The following is a 22,376-nucleotide window of genomic DNA, read 5'->3' on the forward strand; positions in this document are numbered from 1 at the left end:
ATGTTCTTAACTATAGTCATCTTACAGTGATATAGAACACCAGAAATTATTCCTCCTACCAAGCTGTAACTTTGTATCCTTTAACAAATCTCTCTCTAGTCTCCCTTTGCTGCAGCTTTCCCAGCCTGTAGTATCCTGTTTTATTTTTTACTTCTATGATATCAATTTTTTTAGCTTCCACATATAAGTAACAACATGCAATGTTTAACTTTCTGTTCCTGGCTTGTTTCATTTAACATATGCCTTCCAATTCCATCCATGTTCACATTTTCTTTACCCATTCAACTGTTGTTGGACACCTAAGTTTCTTCTATATCCTGGCTGTTGTGAATAGTGCTGCAGTAAACATAGGGTGCAAATGTCTCTTTAATATACAGATTTCCTTTTTCCAGTAATGGTATTGCTGGATCATATGATAGTTCTATTTGTAATTTTTGAAGAAACTACATATTGTTCTCCACAGTGGCTGCTCTAGTTTACATTCCCACCAGCAGTGTCTAAGAGTTAATTTTTTTTTTCTGCATCTTCACCAATATGATTTTATTTTACTTTACTTTACTATTTTATTTTATTTTATTTTATTATTTTATTTTATTTTAAAGACAGTCTCACTCTGTCACCCAGGCTGGAGTGCCTTGGTTTAATCATGGCTCTCTGTAGCCTTGAACTCCTAAGCTGGAGCAATCTTGAGTAACTGGGACTACCTAATGGCATGTGCCACCACATCCAGCTAATTTTTACTTTATAAAATTTTTTTTAGAGACAGAATCTTGATATGCTTTTTAGAGACAGAGTCTCGATATGTTGCCCAGATCTCAAACTTCTGGACTCAAGCAATTCTCCTGCCTTGGCCTGTCAAAGTGTTAGGATTACAGACATGAGCCACAACGGCTGTCATTTTTTTAATCTTTTTGATAATAGTCACCCTAATTAGGATGAGATGATATCTCATTGTGGTTTTGATTTACATTTCCGTTATGAATAGTTAATGTTGAGTGTTTTAAACATATACTTATTCGCCATGTATATGTCTTCTTCTGGGAAATGTCTGTTCAGATCACTTGTTCATTTTTTAATCAGGTTGTTTCTTTATTGTGATATTTTGCCTTATGCAAATAGTATTGTGAAGTATTAATGAAGTAAGACAATTTTATTCAAGGATCAATCCCATGCAAATACATTCAGAGCTGTTCTTAGTTAATTGCATTTATAATTTATACTTTTTATTACCATGTGCATTACTCTAAATTTAGTGAAATTTTACTGTATTTTTACTCAGTGTATATACTGTTGCTCATGAATTGTTGGAGTATAATAGTTAACTATCCGTAATTAAGTCTAATTTATTGAATTTATATGTTGCCATTTTCTATAGGAGTTTTTTTTTTCTTTTTTTTTTTTTTTACAGTATGAGTGGAATCATTGCTGATTTTCTATGAATATATGAACTGAATTTTCTCAGATAAATCTTATGTTTCTTTTGTGCCCACAAAGACATCTGGATACTCATCAGAAGTGTAAAAATTCCAACTAGAAGAAAAAAGAAATAATTATTATTTCTTTCTTATTTCTATCAAATAAGTTATATCAGGAAAATGATCACTAGCATGTTTAGCTTTTAAGATGTTTCCCAAATGCTGCATAATTTCTTATCAATTTTCATTATTCATACCCATTTCCTAGCAATAGCCAATCAATATTGCATGAATGAATAAACACAGAAAATACATTACAAAATTAAAAATGAATCTACATATTTTACATACCACAACCACAAAATACTCCCAAATAAGGATTTATTTTTGTGTTTAAAAATTTTCAATAGTTGCCTATATGCATATAATATTCCTCTGCATGCATATAATAAACCACATTAATTGTGATTCAAATCTTGTTTTGAACACAATATAACAAAATGGATAAAATGGATATTACATATGTCTTTCTACTAAATGGAAATCATGCAGTTCAGCTTCTTAGTGTGTGTTAAAATGCTCAGTATTCAAGATGAACTCTCATACATCGCAACTCTTCCTTTGAAGAGAAAACACATACACATGCCTGTGCACATGCACAAGAAGTAGTTTCAAGGGAAATGCGTTGTTATCAAAACTTCTTCTAAACAAAACTTCATTGCTTAATAAATACATTTGGATTACAATTCCTGGCTTGGATTAAGCAACAATTATACAGAGATAAAGAGCAAAAGTACTTCAATATATTTTAATACTGCTAAAAATCAAACTCAACATGAAATTATAAAATCTTTTTGCAAACATGCTATACTTTAATACTATAATAACTTTTTCTCAGAAATCATTTCTTCTAAAGATGCATTTATTTGATTAATTGTCATTAAATCTAGGTCTTACCTGGCAGTGTTTGTGTCATGACTGTGAAACTAATCCATGATCCAATCTGTTATATTAAAACTTAAATTAGCACATACATAAATGTAATCTAGTAATTTCTTCACTTGTGGCTTTGAATAGGTAATTTTAAGGCTTAAAATATTAGAAAACTTATAGATAGGAATACATTTTCAAAAAATAATAATTTAATTTTTACATATAAAGTCACAAGCAATCTCATAAAATGGGATCATATTTATAAGAAAATGAAAGACTTTAATATTTGAAAAAATTGTGATTGAAATGTTCTATTTTTTATACCATGATCTATAGATAAGACCTCTATGTTTTTCTTGTATATATTAATTTATAATACATATACATACATAAGCACATTCATTTAGTATATCATGAATAGGATTCAAGGATTTACATACATAAATAACATACCTCATAGGTGTAGTTAGGACATGAAACCAGGAAAAACATCCATGTGAAGGGGTTATAATTTGGACTTGGGAAACAGGCATTGTTTCCTTTTGCAAAGGAAAGTAAAATGTCAATGATGCTACATATTGCAAATCTGATCATATGCTTATTATATAATACTAAGTCTCCAAAATAACTGTGTACCACATGAAATGTCATCATATATTTATAGCAACCTATTTCACAAATTACTCAGAAGAGAGTCAGCTTTAAATGTTATAACCTTTTGACTCAAATAAAATAGCTGTCATTTTCATACCATGTCTACAGCTATGTTGCTGTAACATTGCAGAGAACATAAGGATAATGAATTCTTTAAGATTTTAAATATATATAAATTATTTTTACATTATAATAGTTGAAATAGTAATACATACTGAAATTATAAAGCGTGTTTTAACATTTGCCCACCTCTTCACATTCCCCTTTACTATCAAAGAAGATATATTTGTTTGAGATTATTAAATATCTCGATTCCTTGTATTAAATTGGTGATAATCATAAGGAATTTTATAAAGATGTCATTTATACCAGAAAAGTATGCAAACTTCTCATAAAAGGATTACATTTAATATCAGTATCGTTAATATTCTGAGATATCACATTTCTGTTCAGCAATCAGGATTGATATTTACATCTCTCATTATCCTTCACATATTGTCACTTTATTTTTGTTAATTATTTTTCCCTTTTCAATTGTTTTTAAGAAACATTTTAGATAACAAATTTTTAATGATTTCAAGTTGAACTTGGAGCTGTGACATTTGTAAAAGTAAGTATGAATTATAAAATTACTGTTTTATTCTCCATACCAAGATTTAATCAGATAACAAATCAGCTAAACTCTTTTCCTTATAACTCTAAAGTCATAATAAAATGTCAGTGTGTTGTTTTCAAAATTGTAGCAATTGCTGAAATATCAAAGTTAAAAATTATGCTAAGTATTGTGCAGATTTTACAACTGTTCATAAATATAAATATGTAGGTCTTTCGATATTACTGATTTTTTACAGTATTTATGTAGACACCTTTGTGTAATGTCCGTATATTAATAAAACAAAGATAATTGAGGAATCTACCCAGGTTATAGTCACTGAATTTCAGAGGCAGAAGGTTCAGGGAATAGTCTGCTTTAGAGCCTGTAGAGGTGCGGAATGATCAAGGGTCTACAAATCTACATTTTTTCCAGATCTACTTTGTAGATTAAATAATGGATATGCCTTATGACACAGAACAATATATGTATATAGATAATATAGTTTCAAGTATACACAGTTGCTATTAACTGTAATATTAAATAAGTTTAGGAGTTACTAATTTAATACTTATATTCTTCATAAATGTTCTCTCAACCTATAGTTATTATAATAGAGCTTCTATTAAATTAAAGTCAGGAGGTTCCTTACATTAAAATGCTGTGCCACCAGGTTCTTCTTTAGGCATATAAGGTTTACTCCATTGCTTCAGGGAGTGCTACTGGGAGAGAACCTTCAACTTTTGTACTCCCTATAGTCGGAAGCAATCTCACCCAAGGTCACACTCACTGATTTAGCCTTAATACGGTATTTGATCAATATTGAAAATTGATTAACTCAATTCAGGAGAACATGGATTTTTCATACCAGTTTTAGAATGTCCCATGCAATCACTGGAGACTTGTTGAGACTATATTGCTCTCAATTTCCTACCTAAATATGATCTATTTCTTCTATCCATAAAAACCACTCCTTAACAATCTTCTTGAGTATTAATCTCCATCCTGGCATCTGCATTCCAGAAAACCCAGCTTAGATATTTGGCACCAGGAATGGCCCAAAAAGCAGATGTTGGAATGGCATTTTAGGGTTGAATGACTTACCATAAGGCCTACAATGTGTACTCCATAGCTGATGGTAGGTGCAGACAGATAACTAAAGGTACAGGGTAGCAATCCAAGTGTAAAAACCTTTTACTACTTGGATATTGTTATGTTATAGTGGTTGAAAACAATATTCTATCTGGTCTAATACTACAAGTGTGATTGAATGGCTCGACAAAGACATCTAAAACAAACTGATACTTGGCAATTAAAAGGCAGTTGTGAAAGTTAGAGGTCCACCTAGGTAGTGTGCAAAGAGGCCTGAAGAAGGCAAAAAAGCTGAGAAATAGGTCCAGGTCTTAATTGTAAAAGTAGTCAAACTCCAAAGAATATCCAACTCCAATCCAATGCAGATCTGTTAAGTCAAGTTTGTTTATCACACAATCTTGGAATGTCTAGGTTTTCATAAACTCCTTGATCCCACAGAGGTGGCCCACTCTTCCCTATGAAAGTTGAGCACACCCTTCCTTAAAAGCAATACAGAAGGCACTACACTGCAAGAAAACCCCCTGGAAAATCTCCCCTATCTTTTCTTCTAGCCACTACAACTAGGGTTATATCACAATATAAACTACCTGAGGTTGTTCTGGGGATGATAGAGAAAAAAAAAAAAAGATAATGCCCCAAAGGAGCTGCAGAACCCAGCCAGCGTGAACCAACAAAATTTAGGAGAATACACATGGGATTGGAATCTGAGGGTGTTTGAAAAGAAGGGTAAAGTATAAAGTTGAATAAAGGTTTGTTTATGTTTTGGGAGCACTGTCCTGGAATACAGGAGTAAATATCCTGCTAAGATTGTGCAAACACACTACTAATATGTACCTGGAAGCATGAACAAAGCAATGGCCCACAATAAGCAAGAAGAAATGTTAGAATTTTCATGGCAGGCTGGGAAAGAAGGTGCTAAGTGCCTTAGAGAAATAGGAATCCTAGAGCAGATAGTCTATGCAAGGCTGAAAAGAGAGGACTTCTTTCTATGCAAGGAATTTTTCCCCATTTCATGGTCTCAGGGTTTTTTTTCATGTTCCATGGGAGAGCCAATATGATACATCACTTTTCAAAACTATGAGGAATATGGTAGTAAAAGGAACACCATCATTACTAAGATTCATGTTGACTTTTGCTGTATCAGGCTAACTGTAAGTGAAGTCATCTTAGAACTGAGATGACTAGTAGTGAATGGGATTAAAGGACACTTCCTCACACCACTCCCTAGAAAATCAAGGCAGTTCCAATTACAGCACTTAATTGTTCCTGAGTCAAAATGAGTGCCCTGTTCATAGGAGGCTTGACCCGCAGAAAGTTATGTTTGACTAATAAAACACAATGTCCCTAGAAGCTAGACAGTTGGATATCCAACAATGCTATTGCTAAATTTAGACAAATACAATAAATTATAGATGAATAGTTAAGAGATTTGAGACAGCTGGTGCTATGTCAGATCTACTATTCCTTTCCCAGTATTGGAATGTGAATCAGTTCTAAGACTCCAAACTCACTGATGGAAGAATAGTCTGGGAGGAAAGGTATTGTAACACCAAAACAAATGCACATCATAATGATTTCAGTGATCTTTACTAAAAGAACTTTATTGATTCAGGGAACCATATACCAGAAAAAAGTGTCATTTTTACATTTTAAGTACTGTTAGACAAAGTGGGTTCACAAAGGTGGTAATTTATCCAGATCATAAATAAATAATAATTGGAATATACATATACTTTGTAGTTTGCACGGTATCTACATTTTCTGAAGCTTTCTTCTGTCATATCCTCCGAGAAAATGTCCTCGACTAAAGGGAACTGCCTTACAAGGTCTTTTTCTTCCCCAGGTAGACACACACCCAACTTATCTGTCTCCAGCCATTCCAACTCTTGACACCTCTACAGGGTTATTCTAGCTTCAGATACCCAATAGAGTTGACTAAGACCATTCTTGTGACTACATCACAGCTCAACTTCCTCTTTGGCATAGTTCTCATTCCTTGCCTCTTTTCCATAATTCCTAATAACCTTATTTTATACCAATTTCTGCTACCTGAGAATATGACTCATGACACTTTGTACAATCAATATTAAATGGTTCCCTTCTAGACATAAACCATGCCTAAAGCACATCTAATAGATATTACAACCAACTTCAAGTAATATATAAGTGAGGGAATAAAAATTCAAGAGTAGGAGACATAAATTTAGAGCTGACACAGGAACTGATAAAGATTTTATGTAAGGAAAAATAATGCATTGAGTATGTAGCTATTAATAATTCATAATCAGAAGATGAGAGTTCAATTTGAGAAAAGATTTGGGACCTGATAGATCAGAACCCCAGATAGGGAGAAATTGAATACAATTATCCGAAAATAGTTGAGGCCAGAGGTTGTCATCTTGGAGGACATTGTTTTTGAGAAAGAAAATGATGCCCAGAGAAGTTTGCTCAGAGAGGGAAGGCATCATGTGGAAGCTTAGAAGGGAAGGGAAGGAAGGAAACATGTTCTGGGATTCAAGGAATTTAGAAAACAACGATGTTAGAGGATGAGAAGACACAATGAAAAACCTCCTGTTTCCAGAACGCACTTTTTTTTTTAAAAGGGATTTCAGTAACCTCATCTGTAAAAAACTATGTTATTTTTCTTCAAGGTCAATTCACACATTTAATAATTAATGTAAATCAATTAGCATTTACATGATACTTCTGTGTGAATAAACTAGAAAGTGTTTTTGTTTGCAGACAAAAACTAACCCACCACACGGAAAACAAAACAAAATTTACAGAACACACACACACAATTACCAAAGAATGTAACCATTAAGAAATCCCAAAACTGAAAATTGATATGGAAAAAAAAAAAACAAGAAAATATAATACAAAATAAGAGTTGACTGTACTCAAGAAATTGTGGACAAAGAAGAAACTTTACCAGTAATATGAAATACATTTTCATTTGCTTAAGGATGTAACATTCAATAGAACAGAGGATATTAAGCAGATGAAAAGAATAGCCAAAAAAAAAAAAAAAAAAAAAAAAAAAAGGGACAAAGATAGTTAAAGAGAAAGTGATGGAGAAGCTAGAGACAAAAGAAGGAACATAGGTATAGTGTAACCCCCCTCACACTCCACAATGTAATAAAACTAATTTTAAAATTGTATTTTGAGGAAATGTTTTAGAACTTTAAATAAATAAATAAATAAAGGGTTAACCTACTAGAAGAGTACCCAGTGATCCTGGGGAAATTGGTTGAGAATTATCAACCCTTAGACACTCCCTCAAGATTCATAGACTTTTATAATAAAAAAAGTCACCTGTGCCTTGAAGCAAATAAAAAACACCATTTAACAAAAGAGAAAGAATTAGATTGGCATCTGACTCCTCAAGAGCAATATACAAAGCAAGATAAAGAGTGAATATTAAAAGAAGGTGGCCTTCTTACATGAACAATTTCAAAATTCCTGGATGACTTAAAATTTTCATTTTCAAATGATGAGACCATATTCCAGATAAATGAAGAAGCTTGAGTTGATTACATTGCTAGTCACCTAGCTAAGACTAAAATCTGTGATATTTAAACATTGGCAATGTTAGCATTTTATTAGATTATATTGTGTTTTGCTTCTCTACTAAAAAAAAATTAGACTCTCAGATGTTTTTCACTTGTGGTTCACGTGAATCCAAAGAAAATCCAATGTATCTATGAATTTGGATCAGATAAAAATGGCATTCAACCTCTCAATGAAATATAGGCTTCACTCTATTGCAAATGAGGACCACAAACTATAAGAGCATTGGCCTTACGTGTAATTTTTTTTCACCAAGATGAAGCACAGATATTTTTAAGTCACAGTACACTTCTTTTTAAATATGTATATATGTAATTTATAACCAATACTCAAAAAGTTGAGTACTCATCACAATGTTGTATAATGTTGTAATAACAAACATATGCTTATATTCTAGTTTTTTCATATATTCACAATTGTTTCAATATAATAATTTTCCTTTGTAATTATATGTATTTTATTTTATGTAACAATTATTCTGAAAAAATGTTTTATATATTTCACTAGCCTGCCAGAAGTGTGGAAGGCAAGAAAATGTTAAGAAATTCAGGTTGATGTTGAAACATAATTGAAGAGTCAAATATGCCTTTATGTTTTCAGTTGAATTATTAATAACAAGTAGTCCAAGTGATAAACAAATGTTTCTCATTTCTATTTGATTTTACAATTAAATTGTATATTATATAGGGTAAGCAGTTGGGAATCCCTACATATAATTGAGCCTAAATGAAATGACTGATTTACCAAAAATATTTTTAAATAATGGAGACACTGTAAACTTTTTCAAATATATAGGTGAGTATAAAAGCAATTGAGTTTTTGCATTGTTGGAATTTGCTGTTTTATACTGGAATACATTATTAAATAAATGTGATTATGTTATACAACATTTTAATTGGCATTTCTCACTTTATGTTTTTTGCTAATGAGTTATCACTTGCTGGTATTTTTTGTTTATTTTAGTCTACGGAAATGATGTTAGACAAAAAGCAAATTCGAACAATTTTCTTAATTGAGTTCAAAAGGGCCATGGGCCAGGCACGGTGGCTCACGTCTGTAATCCCAGCACTTTGGGAGGCCAAGGCAGGCAGATCACCTGAGGTCAGGAGTTTGAGACCAACCTGGCCAACATGGTGAAACTCTGTCTCTACTAAAAATACAAAATTAGCCAGGCATGATGGTATGCGCCTGTAATCCCAGCTGCTCAGGAGACTGAGGCAGGAAAATCGCTTGAACCCGGGAAGGCAGAACTTGCAGTGAGACAAGATCATGCCATTGCACTCCAGCCTGGGCTATAAGAGAGCGACTCCTTTAAAAAAAAAAAAAAATACAAAATGGGTCATGAAGCAGTGGAGACAACTCACAACATCAACAAGACATTTCTCCCAGGAACTGCCAATGAACACACAATGTAGTGTGTTTCAAGAAGTTTGGTGAGAGCCTTGAAGATGAGGAGCACAGTGACTGGCCCTCAGAAGTTGACATTGGCCAATTGAGATGAATCATCAAAGCTGATCCTCTTACAACTACAGGAGAAGTTGCCAAAGAACTCAGTATTGACCATTCTACAGTCCTTTGGCATTTGAAGCAAATTGGAAAGGTGAGAAAGCTTGATAAGTCAGTTCCTCATAAGCTGATCAAAAATATTAAAAAAAAATCATTTGGAAGTGTTGTGTTTCCTTATTCTATGTAAGAACAATGAACCATTTCTTGATTGGAATTTGACGTGCAACAAAACGTGGATTTTATACAACTGGTGATGACCAGCTCAGTGCTTGGACTGAGAAGAAACTCCAAAGCACTTCCCAAAGCCAAATTTGCCCACTCAAAAAAAGGCCATGGTCAGTGTTTGGTGTTCTGCTGACAGTCTGATCCACCACAGCTTTCTGAATCCTAGCAAAACCAGTATAATTGAGAAATATGTTCAGTAAATCAATGATATGCATTGAAAACTTCAATGTCTGCAGCCAACACTGGTCAACAGAAAGGACCCAATTCTTCTCCATGACAGTGTCTGACTGCACATCGCACAACTAATACTTCAAGAGTTAAATGAATTGGGTTACAAAGTTTTACCTCATCCACCATATTCGCCTGACCTCTCACTAACTGACTACCACTTCTTCAAGCATCTGGAAAATGTTTTGTACGGAAAATGCTTCCACGATCAGCAGGGGGCAGAAAATGCTTTTCAAGAGTTTATTGAATCCTAAAGCATGGATTTTCATACTACAGGAATAAACTATTTCTCATTGGCAAAAATGTGTTGATTATAATGGTTCCTATTTTGATTAATAAAGATGTGTACGAGACTAGTTACAATGATTTAAAATTCATGGTCCAAAACCACAGTTACTTTTGCACCAAACTAAATATACTACTAACTTTGAAATGTTCTCCCAGGCATTGGTATTTCAGTGCCATTGTGTTTTTCAATGAAAGATTACCATTATTAAAAAAAAATTAAAAGTCATTTGAAATAGTGAGACTACCTTAAATATTGTACAAATGAGAGGAATAGTGAGAGTTTAGTAATTTGGATATTCATCAAGTGATTTTATACTGCTTTTGTTCTTATTCATTAGTTCATTTATTTACATATTTAAGTGATGTTGTTTAGTGTATGTGAGGAGGGTGATAGTGTGCATGCACACTTCATTTTAGACAAATAATTATTAGAGAATATGATTTTGTTCAAATATTTGGAAAAATTAGACATAAAAGGGAAAAATGTGGCATACATATTTCTAACTATTGATATCTTGATTTTTAAAGATTTTTTGAAGTAAGATTATAAAAATAATTATTAACACAATTCACTCTAAAGAAAAGAAAAAGAAAATAGAACTAACCTGTGTGATTGGGATGAGACAACATTACATTAATGAAATGATTCCCAGCTTCACAAATCTGCAAAACATTTTAAACATTTTCAGTGTGATATACCTCTGCCTATTAAAAAAATGTATTCAAGGGACATATAAACTATGTGTAATACATTAATCCCAAAGATTCAAAAGATATATATTTTATTCTAATTATAAGGAGAAGTACTTTTTAAATTACAACAATGAAAGAAGCTGTTGCTGGCATATATAGAATAAAAATAATTAGTCACAACAATTGGAAATTCTGAAGATATTTTTCACACTGTTTGATAATCAGGTTTAAACTGTCTTGTTAATCAGCTTTGTACTTGTTACTATGGGAAGACTTTCAGATCATACAGAGACAACTCTTGCTGAAGACAAATTTGGCATAGGTTTATGTTAATCTCAGTTCATAAACAGTAAAACTCTTTCTAGTGAAATGGTGATTGTTTGATTTCCAACTAGTTTCAGTTCAGTTTAGAAAACCTACCGTGAGCAGTGCTGCCACACAAAGAAGCCTGCTGCTTATCTGTCAAGACCTCCTGATCATATACACTCTACTAGTTGTCCCTGTTAATAGGCCACTATGTTCCTCCAAGATCAAAGCATTACCACCATCTCCTGAGACTAATAATGTTGCTAGTTTGCAACATGTTTCCTGTGAGGGTAAGACCCTTCTTTTGTCTGCCATATATACCTTATCTGATTTAACACAAGGTATGTATTTGACATATAAATACTATGTTACTAATAACAGAATATATTATTCTAAATCTTTATTGTTTGAAGTCATTCAACTTGTAATATATCCCAAAAGTTGAGCACCCATCAAACTCAGTGTCTTTAATGTTGTTAATATCATAAAATATATCTGATTTTGTTCTTTCCAACCATTTCTGTATGTATTTTTCATATATAATAACAGTTCTATGGACTTTAATTTCTGCATGTTTCTCACAATAAACAACTGGTATATATTTCAACACTTTCTAAATTTTAGGGAAAAAATAGATTGAAAGAGAAAATTTAAATCAATTTTCATCATCTAGAACTGTTATGTAAAAATGCTACTTAAAATAACCAGCTTCAATAAATTAATTCACCCAGGATCTAATGTAAACAAATACACCAAATATATTAAATCCGTATTTAAAGATCCAGAAAACAATGCAAATACAAATTTTGTAGCAACATAACTACACAAAATAATTATAGAAAGGCTTTTGGTTTCTTAAGTTATCATTAGAAAGAAAAAGTGGAATTTCAAATTTTCAGGTAATACGTTTTTAGTTGAAATTTTTACATGTCAATGTAGATAAGTGTGTGGGCTTTTGTGGCATTAACCTGCATTCACATACCACATACTTCATTTGCTATGTATGAAAGATTAAGTAAATTTCACATTTGGAATTTCATTTCTTCACTCAAATGCAAATGTTGATTTCTGTCTCTAGAGAATTTATGATGATTGAATGAAGTCAAGTACCCTGCACATCATATTTGCTCAATAAAATTATTGTGATAATTTTAGTTACCAATTTAATCAATAAAAACTTCTGCAGATTATCCTACATTAATCTCACTTCTCTAGACTTCATTCTCACAAATCATTAGCACTACAAAATCCATGATTACTAAACTAATGGTTTGTTACATTTCTGTTTAATCTTTGTATCTTTTGTACATCTTTCAACTTAGACAGCTTGTCATATTTATTTTCCATCACTCACAGTGCCAAATACAAAAATAGAAACTATTATATAATGTTCATTAAAAAGCAAGTTAAGTTACCAAAATTTGTGAAAAAAGTTTTCAAAATTAAAATTCTTCTGATGAAACATATTTTTTGATATTAATATTTTTATACTCATTCAAACATCAAAATATTTTCTTCTTCCTGCTTATTTATCATAACAAAGCTAAATATTGAAGTGTCAATTGTTTAACCAAATAATGAGCCATGAAAAAATAGCATGTAGGTTTTAGTTAGAGACTGGATAGATTTACAATAACACCAAATTTATCATTAGGTGAATCTGCACCTAGAAGAAAATATAATTACATACTAAAATAAAAAAAATATGAGAGAAAAAGTAGAAAAAAAAGTGGTAAAGAAGCCAGTTTATTCATCTTGCTATCTGCTTATGAAATGCTTCCATGGTAAGAGTGGGGAGAAAAAATCTTTATCTCTACGCTTAGAGATTCTTAAATATCAATTTAGCAACTTCTTAAGGATTTTAAAGAGCAACAATAACTAGTAATTTCCATTTTAAGTACTGGTTTTTACACCTTTGGGTGAATCTAATACAGCTTGCAATGTTACCTGAATTAGATAAAACTGGTGATATAATTTCCTTTTAGGTAAGGGTTGAGTAAGATCAAGAAGGTCAGTCAGTGCTGTAAAACTCAATGTATTGTTCTATTACTGATTATAATTGCACAGCAATTAAATGTGAAACACTGGACTATTTCTCAGCATGACATTTATTTCTCCTGGATTGATGTTTATCTAAATATATCTTCATTTGGCAGACAATAAGTTTAAAAAGAAATTTAATAAACAAAGTTTGGGGCAGATGATATGAAGAAGTTTGATTTTACATTATTAAAGTTAAAATTATCTTACATAATAAAACATGAGATGCTACATATTACCTATGTGTGGCCTTAAGTGACACAGATGATCAAGATATTCTAGACAATAAACACATAATAACATAATAAAAATACTAAGAAAACATTGCCCAGATAAATTTAGAAAGAAATAGTACTTGAACACTACATGTAAGAAGCAGCATCATTTTCCTACACTATAATAGTGTAACAAATTAAGAATATTAAATGGCTTAATAATTTACAATTAAAAATTTTCAATAATTGTACTTTTAGTCAAAAAATTTAACCTATCAAATAAAAAGGTTTACATGTCCTAAACACACTCACAGAATTATAAGCAACCCAGGGACATTGCCAGAACTGCTTCTGTTGTCAAGAACAAGATAGCCTAGATTTATTTAATAAATCTTGCTCTACAATGTGAGTATATTTAACACTAATAAGGTGTACACTAAAATGGTTAAGATGCTAAATATTATGTAATGTGCTTTTTCCCCATAATTAATAAAAAAAATCCACCAGGTGCTAGTGTTTTAAGTAATAATGAACTTTAGGATGATACATAATAAAATTTTAAATTAACTTTACATTTTTGGGCACAGGTGTGTATTAAAGCAAATTTGAAAATATTTATTTGTACTTATATAATCTTTATTGAGTAATTTGAATACTTGTTGCTTCAAACTAGCATTCATTTGAATAATAGCAGAATGTTAATGAATGAATAATCCATTCTATTTTCTAGAGTTATCATTATAAGGATAAATATAAAACATAACATTGTCAACCAGTATAATATTGAAGAATCAGTATCTACATACAAAAATAATCTTTTGCTTAAATAAATACTTTGATCAAGAAAGTAAATAAAATAGCTTACTTTTTCAGGACCCTCTATACTCTCATTCTTCGGACCTTTTAATTTTATTTTTAATCAGTACTTCTAAGTATTTAACAATGTTCAGTGTAGGACAGTATCAAATTAATAACCTACAAAGGACTTTTGTTGATGTATATTACTAGAAGTGATGTATTATGGAGCATACTGTGCCTATGATTTTTTTCTAAAAGTACACCCTGTTAAATCTCACTCTCTCAGGTTGAAAGACACAGTTGAATTATAATATGTGGGATTTCAGCAATAAAGTTGTTCGTCTTTTACTGTTAGGCATTGTGTCTTGGTCAGTAACCCGCTGTCATTGCGGAATGATACAAATTACCAATGACTAAAGCAAGGGGTCGAGGGAGGACAACTTGCAATGATCCACTTTTACAATATTTAAATATTGTTAATTTTTTACAGGCCTCATCAAATTGATCATTCTCTTCCTTAAATAAATGAAAATGATGTATCAATAGAACAAAACCCACATGTCCTAATATAGAATCGGTAGCCATCAATTAGTCAGGCTCTGTCATTTAGTGTTAGTAAAATCCTTTTGGTTTCCACAATAAAAATAAATAATCCTTATACTGCAATCTCACAATATTTTCATAGGAATGAACCTGATCGGTTTTATCTTTTAATGTAACCGTTCTCACTTTTATATGTATTGATACTGTATTATTAATTTTAGGCAGGTGCTATATATATATACACACACACACACACACATATATATATATATACATACACACATATTTTTTGAGACAGAATCTTGCTATAGGGATACTCAGGCTAGAGTGCAGAGGCATGATCTTGGCTCACTACAACCTCTGCTTCCCGGGCTCAAGCAATTTTCCTGCTTCAGCCTCTCGAGTAACTGGGATTAAAAGTGCATGCCACCACGCCCAACTAATTTTTGTACTTTTAGCAGAGATGGAGTTTCACCATGTTGGGCAGACTGATCTAAAACTCCTGACCTCAAATCATCCATCCGCTTCAGCCTACCAAAGAGCTGGGATTACAGGCATGAGTCTGTAGGTGCCCAGCCGACAGGTGCAATATCTTATAATTTTATCATTGGAGCAATAAGTAATAAATAGTCATTGTATTAATTTAATTGAAATGTAGACATTGCTATAATGTTCCTAACACTAATACTTTTCATCTTTTTCCTTTGCCAAACATTTATTCACTGAAAGAAAATAGCTTATGATGCATCTTTAGCAAAGCATACTTATATTTGCCTGTTATAGCTAGACATGCGAATATGTCCTAATAGATACCAATGAAGAAATATGTTGTAATAATATACTCATGGTTTGCTTACAAAGGTGTTTCTCTAATAAACACTTGCTTTCACGGACAAAAAAAAAAAAAAAAAAAGCGTCTGACGAATCTTCAAGAAAGCACACTTACATGTCTTCTAAAACTGGAACTGTAAATCTCTGTAGTATGAACCAATGTAGAAAGAAATGTGATAATAACATACGCTCAGTTTGTTTAGAGTTTCAGTCATTATTACTTTATCTATAGCAACAATAATAGTAATAATAATAATAACTATATCTTATGTTTTATTTGTTATACCTGAATAAATACTTCAAAAATAAGGACAATTGTAGCTAATTATTACAAAGTTTCACTTAGGAAATTTATTAACTATTTTGATCTTGGACAATTCAATTTCTACTTTAATAGATCATGCATATCCACATAGACTTAACTGCTTTTGACAATGTAAGCTAGTATCACAATGCTTCAGCATTCATAAATATTTTTTCTTATGATAATTTTTATTACTAAGTTCATAAATTTACAGACCTTTTTCAATTTGCACTTTCTGCACCTCTATGATGTCTATTATGAAGCTCATTCATACACATTTCTATGTTTTATACAGGCATAATGATAACATGTATTGTGCTTTAAAATAAATACATTTAGTGTTAATTTTGGGTTTAACTGAAAATATATATACTAACCAATATATTTTCACTTTTCAAAGTAAACAATGGTAAGACTCTAAATAAAAGTTCAGATGTTGCATTTATATTCTTGCATAATGTGAAATTATATATCTAAATATTTTAATGTATTTTATGAATTTATTTGTTGCCTGAAACAATTATTTTATGCATAACCTTTGCTATAGGAGATGCTATTATCAATCAATAAAAATAATTCAAATCATTTGATTTTGGAATTTACTTAAGGCTTAAAATTATTTCATCTCTACTATGATGCTCCATTTCATTATCACAACTTTGGGAACACCAGAATTATTTTTTAATTTATAGAGCTCTCATGCAATACTGTATAACACAAAAATATGAAAATATAGCATTAAAATAGCACCATAAAATAAATCTCTTCAGAAAGAAAGTTAGTTTACATATACTAACTCTGCAGTAAATGATGATTAAAAACATACATGATTTTTTCACAGTTCTTTTTACATTAGATTCAATATCACATATTCTAACAAATGAAATCTTTATAGTTTTATAATCACTGCTGATTTTTATTTAAATCATTACTCTTATATTTCTACAATTTGGAGTAAATTAGTCGTAGTTCAAAATAGACAATTATTATAAGTTATAATGAAATGAGTGAAGCACAATATTGCCATTAATTTTATATCTTTAGTCAACTAGTTTGCAAAACAAATCTTTAATAAGTAATGATCCCCAAAAATTTAAGTATAAAAGTTGGTTCCTATGCATGTTATTCTTTATATCAGATGCTTCAGGAAATTTGAGATGAGAGCAAAATGGCAAATGATGAAAACACACAGAGTACTAGACTTTGTTTTCAGTCAGTAAGTATAAATCCTTTTATTGGTACCTATCAATGGTAGGTAAGTGATCAGAAAATGTGTCACAACCAAATCTCAGTAGACTGCTGAGAATGAAAGCACTGAAGTTTGGCACCCTTTTTTTTTTTCATGTATCTTATCCATAAACACCAAATTTCATGAGCAGTTTCTTGGCCTTTGTGTGGTTTATATAGTAAAGGCTTGCTCTCCTGTTTTAAAAGCTATGATAAGTTGTTCCCAGCATCCTCTCCACTAATCAATGACCAGTTCTGTACCCGAGGTTCTTTTCAGCTAAATATTACAAAAAGAGGTGTACCTACTTGATAAAAGCATATTTTTTTCTTCTCCAAGATTATTTGCATTTTAGGAATAATTTTAAAACACGTAAGTGACTGAATAACTAACGAGAACACTGAAGACACAGAGGCAAAACCAGGGAAAAGAGTTATTTTAATTACTTTGTAAGCCATGTCTTATATTTTATTATCAATTCTTCCCACTTCCTTCATTTTGAAGACATTAAGAAAGGGAAGAAAAGGAGTTCGTTTTTGGTAAAATCCTCATTCTGCAAAGAATTGACAAACTTTAACAGCTTCTGGAGAGTAAACATAAAGTTAAGGGGACAAGAAGATAAAGAAAAAAGGCAGGTTCTTTATATAAAGTACATTTTGTTTTGCAATTGTGATTCTGGTATTTTTGTTTGTTGGCTTTTAGGTGTAATTGGGTTCAGAGGATGAGGCAGAGTCATGGAAATATAAAGAGATCAAATTATAAAATGTATTCACAATATTTACATCAGACAAACAAGATTGCATCTAAAATTTGTGTGAAAAGTTATTCTAATGCCTTCATAAATTTGCCTGTATTTGATTCTCCTTAATTTTTCCTGTAGATTTGTCATACCTGGACTTATCTGAGGAATCAAACTTGTGTTGAAATTTAGAAATAATTTAAACCAAGGGAGAAGTGATAGACTATTTCTTTGAATATAATAGAGAGAGAAAAAAACTCACCAAAATCGAAGAATTTTCCACAAAATAGGAGCCTGATTTTACAACATATTATGTACACATTGTAAATTATTTTGTTTTCCTTACAATATATTTTGCTTAATATGAATCTAATATGTCTTATATTAGATTCAGTTTCCTAACACTAATATCTTAATATCATATATTATTTGTGAAAGTTAAATATGTCTTAACAGTAAACACTACTAAGAAATTTCAGGACTAACAAGTCTTCTTGATTTCTCATGACAACTCATGTGTGTAAAAAAGTCACAGTGGCCATTCTATCTTATTTCTAAATTTTGCTTTTCTATGGAATGTAACTACATTCAATATTTTCATTTTTAAGTGAAGTTTTCACCTATACTTAATATTATACTATCTATAATTAAAGCACAGGTTTTAATTATATTACTTTCCATTTAAAAAATATTTAAATCTAAAGATTATAGAAATTTAAAGTTTATCAAATTGTTAAATCTGTTATTGAAATAGACAATGCTTGTTACGTGCTTAAATGTGGAATTAAAGTATCACATTTACCTACTTCATCTCTATTGGACATAGTCTATTACACCATCTATCAGTGTTTGTTTAATTTAGCATCTTGGGCTTTATTAATTTTTGCCTGAGGCTGTATGAAATATACTTGATTAATAAAGTGCTATGTGAAGAAGAAAAAGCAGTAGCTTAATAAGAAGGCAGAAATTTTGAGTCTCTGGGAAAAAAAAAGTATAATTGCAAGCTATTAGAATTTTGCTTATGTCTAATTATGTCTCAATATTTTAAGAAAAATATTATAACGTGTATAACATAACTTTTTAATAAAAGATATGACTTTCATTAAAAGTTTTATTTTATAGTATAGTCATTCACATTTGAGAAGAGGGAATAAATACATACATAGCCATATTATATTGGAGAAAAGGGAAGAAATCAATAATATTATATGAAAAGGGAGTTGTCTTAATTACACAGAAAAAATTATAACCCACATTTTTTTTGAAAAAGTGGACAACATCATAAGGATAAAAAGCAGAGGAATAATCAGATATTAATCTAAAACATACAAAAATTACCAACAAATAGGCAGTTATTATTTTTTTATCCAAAAATTTATTCTTCTCTTCCGTCAGATTTACTGAGTAGTTAATATCAGAACATTAGTCTTAATACAAGAGGGGTTGTAGTACACTGTATACAACATTGCATAACGCTGTAACAACACATGAAACACAGAATTCCTCCCCTTGTACAGTATGCACTATTGGAAAATTACAAGGCTGTGATATATTTTCAACATATTGTTGAAGAAATTCCAAATACATAAATACTCTGTGCCATTTATTCAAACAAATAATGAGTTCCTGCTATGCCAAACTATATGCTGAAAAGACAAAAACAAGATCTGTCCTTTTCAAAGCCAACACACTGGAGTACATACTTACTTAAACTATTAACTAAAGATATGTAGAGAGAGCGAAAGCAAGAGAGGTTCATGTGAGAACTCCTTACAAAGTGTGGTGGGTGATTTATGACCTGTATAAAATGGTTAGAAATAAGTTGTTGAACACATGCTTTGCAAGAAATATGAATTCAGAGATGAATTATAGGAGTTCACTAATTTATCAATGACAGGGATGAAAGGAGAACATGAACACAGAATGAAAGCAAGGAGTTATAGAGCATATAAGCTTTAAAAAAAAGTGTCAGATGAAATAATTAATGCATTTTAGAAATAATCAAGAGTCTTGGGTACCCAGATTGATTTTCACACAATTTTATCTATATACATGTTTATTTACATAGAACAATCTAAAGAAATTGAATGAGAACAGTTTAGAAAGGGCCAGGTTTTATTAAAAAGGCAAACTCTGTGTTCATCTTGAATTAGTTAAATTAACAATTATGCCAAAGTGTTTTTGAGGTGTTTATCTGTAAGATTTGCAAACAATTTTTGCTCTTTATAGGTTGGTAAATGTGCATACAGTAGGATCACTGAATATATATTTTTCAAATATTTATTATATTTCAAATAATACTAATCAAATGTTACAGATGACTACAACATTTTGATTATAAAATTTAGAGAGCTAAATACTTGATTATAGAAAGTTATTTTATTTACTTCATTTTATATCATTACTTATATTATATAAATATATATCGTATTTTCTACATGGCAAATCCTCAGATACAGTCTGTTTTTCTTCTTAATAATAACAAAATTAGAGCATGAATAGCAAAATATATATGTGATACATACCAGAAAATTGATAGCAGATACTGTGATTTGCCTGTTTCCAAATGCTGGAGAATAGAAAAAGAATATGTCATGCAGATACTCATAGTTTGGATTGTCAAACATATAGACATAATTCAGTCAGTATTTATTGCGTATAATTATTCTATAATCAGTAGAACTGTCTAGTATGTAATTCACCTTTTGGGATGATACTTTTGCAATCTAAAGCGTTGACTTTTTTTTCCACATGTACTTTTTTTTTTTTTTAGTATCATAATGATATTTAAATTACAAATGGAATATATTACTAATTTGTATTATTAAACACCTTGAAGGCAGATTTAGTATTTGTCCCATTTAAAAAGCACACTTAAGTATGGCTAAGCATATAATGGCACACAAAATAACTCTCATTTTTAATGTTTAACAATAAAAAGAAAAATGCTGATTACAGTCATTTGTTTTATATATTGATGTTTTGTAACAGGTAGAATTATAAGTATTTTATATTTTTATTATACAAAATACATGATGTATTACTTGTCTTACCTTAAAATAAAGAAAAATATAGGTTAAGTTCCAAAGGGCAGATAAAGAGTAATGTAGAAAGCACCATTCAAAGCAATGTTCTAAAGGCAGGGTTGTTCATGGTGGAAACGTTGGAATATTCAATAATAATAAAAATAGAATATTTGATAAACTTATCATCATGTTTATTAAGTTTCATTCCTATCTTCTTGTTTTGTGTATGTGAGCATGTAAATTGTATTTATGTAAACACATTTACATCTACATATAAAAATATTATCCCTCATTTTAAAACGTGCATTTTTCACCTAACAATATGTTTAAAGGTTTTTCAATATTACTAAACACTCATTGTCATAACTGTAATTGAATCTTCATAATAATGCATGACACGGCTAGCTCTTAAAACATTAATTATAGAATGACTGAAAAGTTCACTATAATTTTATGTGTGATAAATAATACTGCTTTGAACATCTTTATGTATAAATCTTTTACTAAATTCTGTTTTTCTGGGGTAGAAATTTAAAAGTACATTTTGGTTAAAGGTTATATAAGTATTTTTCATAGATAAATATTCATAGAATATGTATACAAACCACATGTACATGAATTGGAAGTTTTGTTTTTGTGAGGTTTGTATATCTAATAGTAAAATAAAATATATTAACAGAGAATATTTGAGAAATAGAGAAAAGTGGTAAGGACAAATAAAATGGACAAAAATCTCATCAACCATAGAAAGTCAGTGAATATTATAATTTTCCCCCTTGACGTATTCATATATGTTGTATATTTTTATAATATTTGATATAACAATTGTATAACTTTTCTCTTAACATAATGTTACACCACTTTTGCCATATAATTAAACATTCTGCTCTTGACAAATCACAATTGGTTGATATGCATCTGTATCAGCCATAATTATTTTATTTATACCTACTATTCAATGTAATTTTACTCATTCAACTATAGTTATCAAGAATTCGCATGACAGGCACTAAACTGTGTGCTTGTGATAAACTACAGAAAAAGATGAAGACAATCTTAATTGAACTTATATTCTGACCTGGAAAAGTACTAATCACATGATAACAAATGGAAGTTTGCAAGATCGATAAGTGCTACTATACAGACCTATGTA

The 22,376-nt window shown here is 30.6% G+C and overlaps 1 protein-coding gene across 3 annotated transcripts in view; it reads right to left on the reverse strand.

Annotated features, from left to right (window-relative positions):
* Window positions 1-1,339: 1,339 nt before the first annotated feature.
* TECRL (trans-2,3-enoyl-CoA reductase like) overlaps window positions 1,340-22,376 on the reverse strand; it is a 121,665-nt gene continuing 100,628 nt past the window's right edge. For 2 of the 3 annotated variants that reach the window (XM_021938587.2, XM_021938586.2), the window contains 5 exons: window positions 20,723-20,766; window positions 11,109-11,166; window positions 2,802-2,887; window positions 2,373-2,418; window positions 1,340-1,530 (listed from right to left, as the gene is read on the reverse strand). In XM_021938587.2, the coding sequence (XP_021794279.1) occupies window positions 1,403-1,530; window positions 2,373-2,418; window positions 2,802-2,887; window positions 11,109-11,166; window positions 20,723-20,766 (362 nt within the window). In that variant the 3' untranslated portion in view covers window positions 1,340-1,402. Of the gene's footprint in view, window positions 1,531-1,574; window positions 2,035-2,372; window positions 2,419-2,801; window positions 2,888-11,108; window positions 11,167-20,722; window positions 20,767-22,376 lie in introns of those variants that run through there. The other variant, XM_021938588.2, reaches the window with a different exon arrangement.

This window comes from Papio anubis, chromosome 3 (genome assembly GCF_008728515.1).
Source record: "Papio anubis isolate 15944 chromosome 3, Panubis1.0, whole genome shotgun sequence".
Classification (NCBI taxonomy): domain Eukaryota; kingdom Metazoa; phylum Chordata; class Mammalia; order Primates; family Cercopithecidae; genus Papio; species Papio anubis.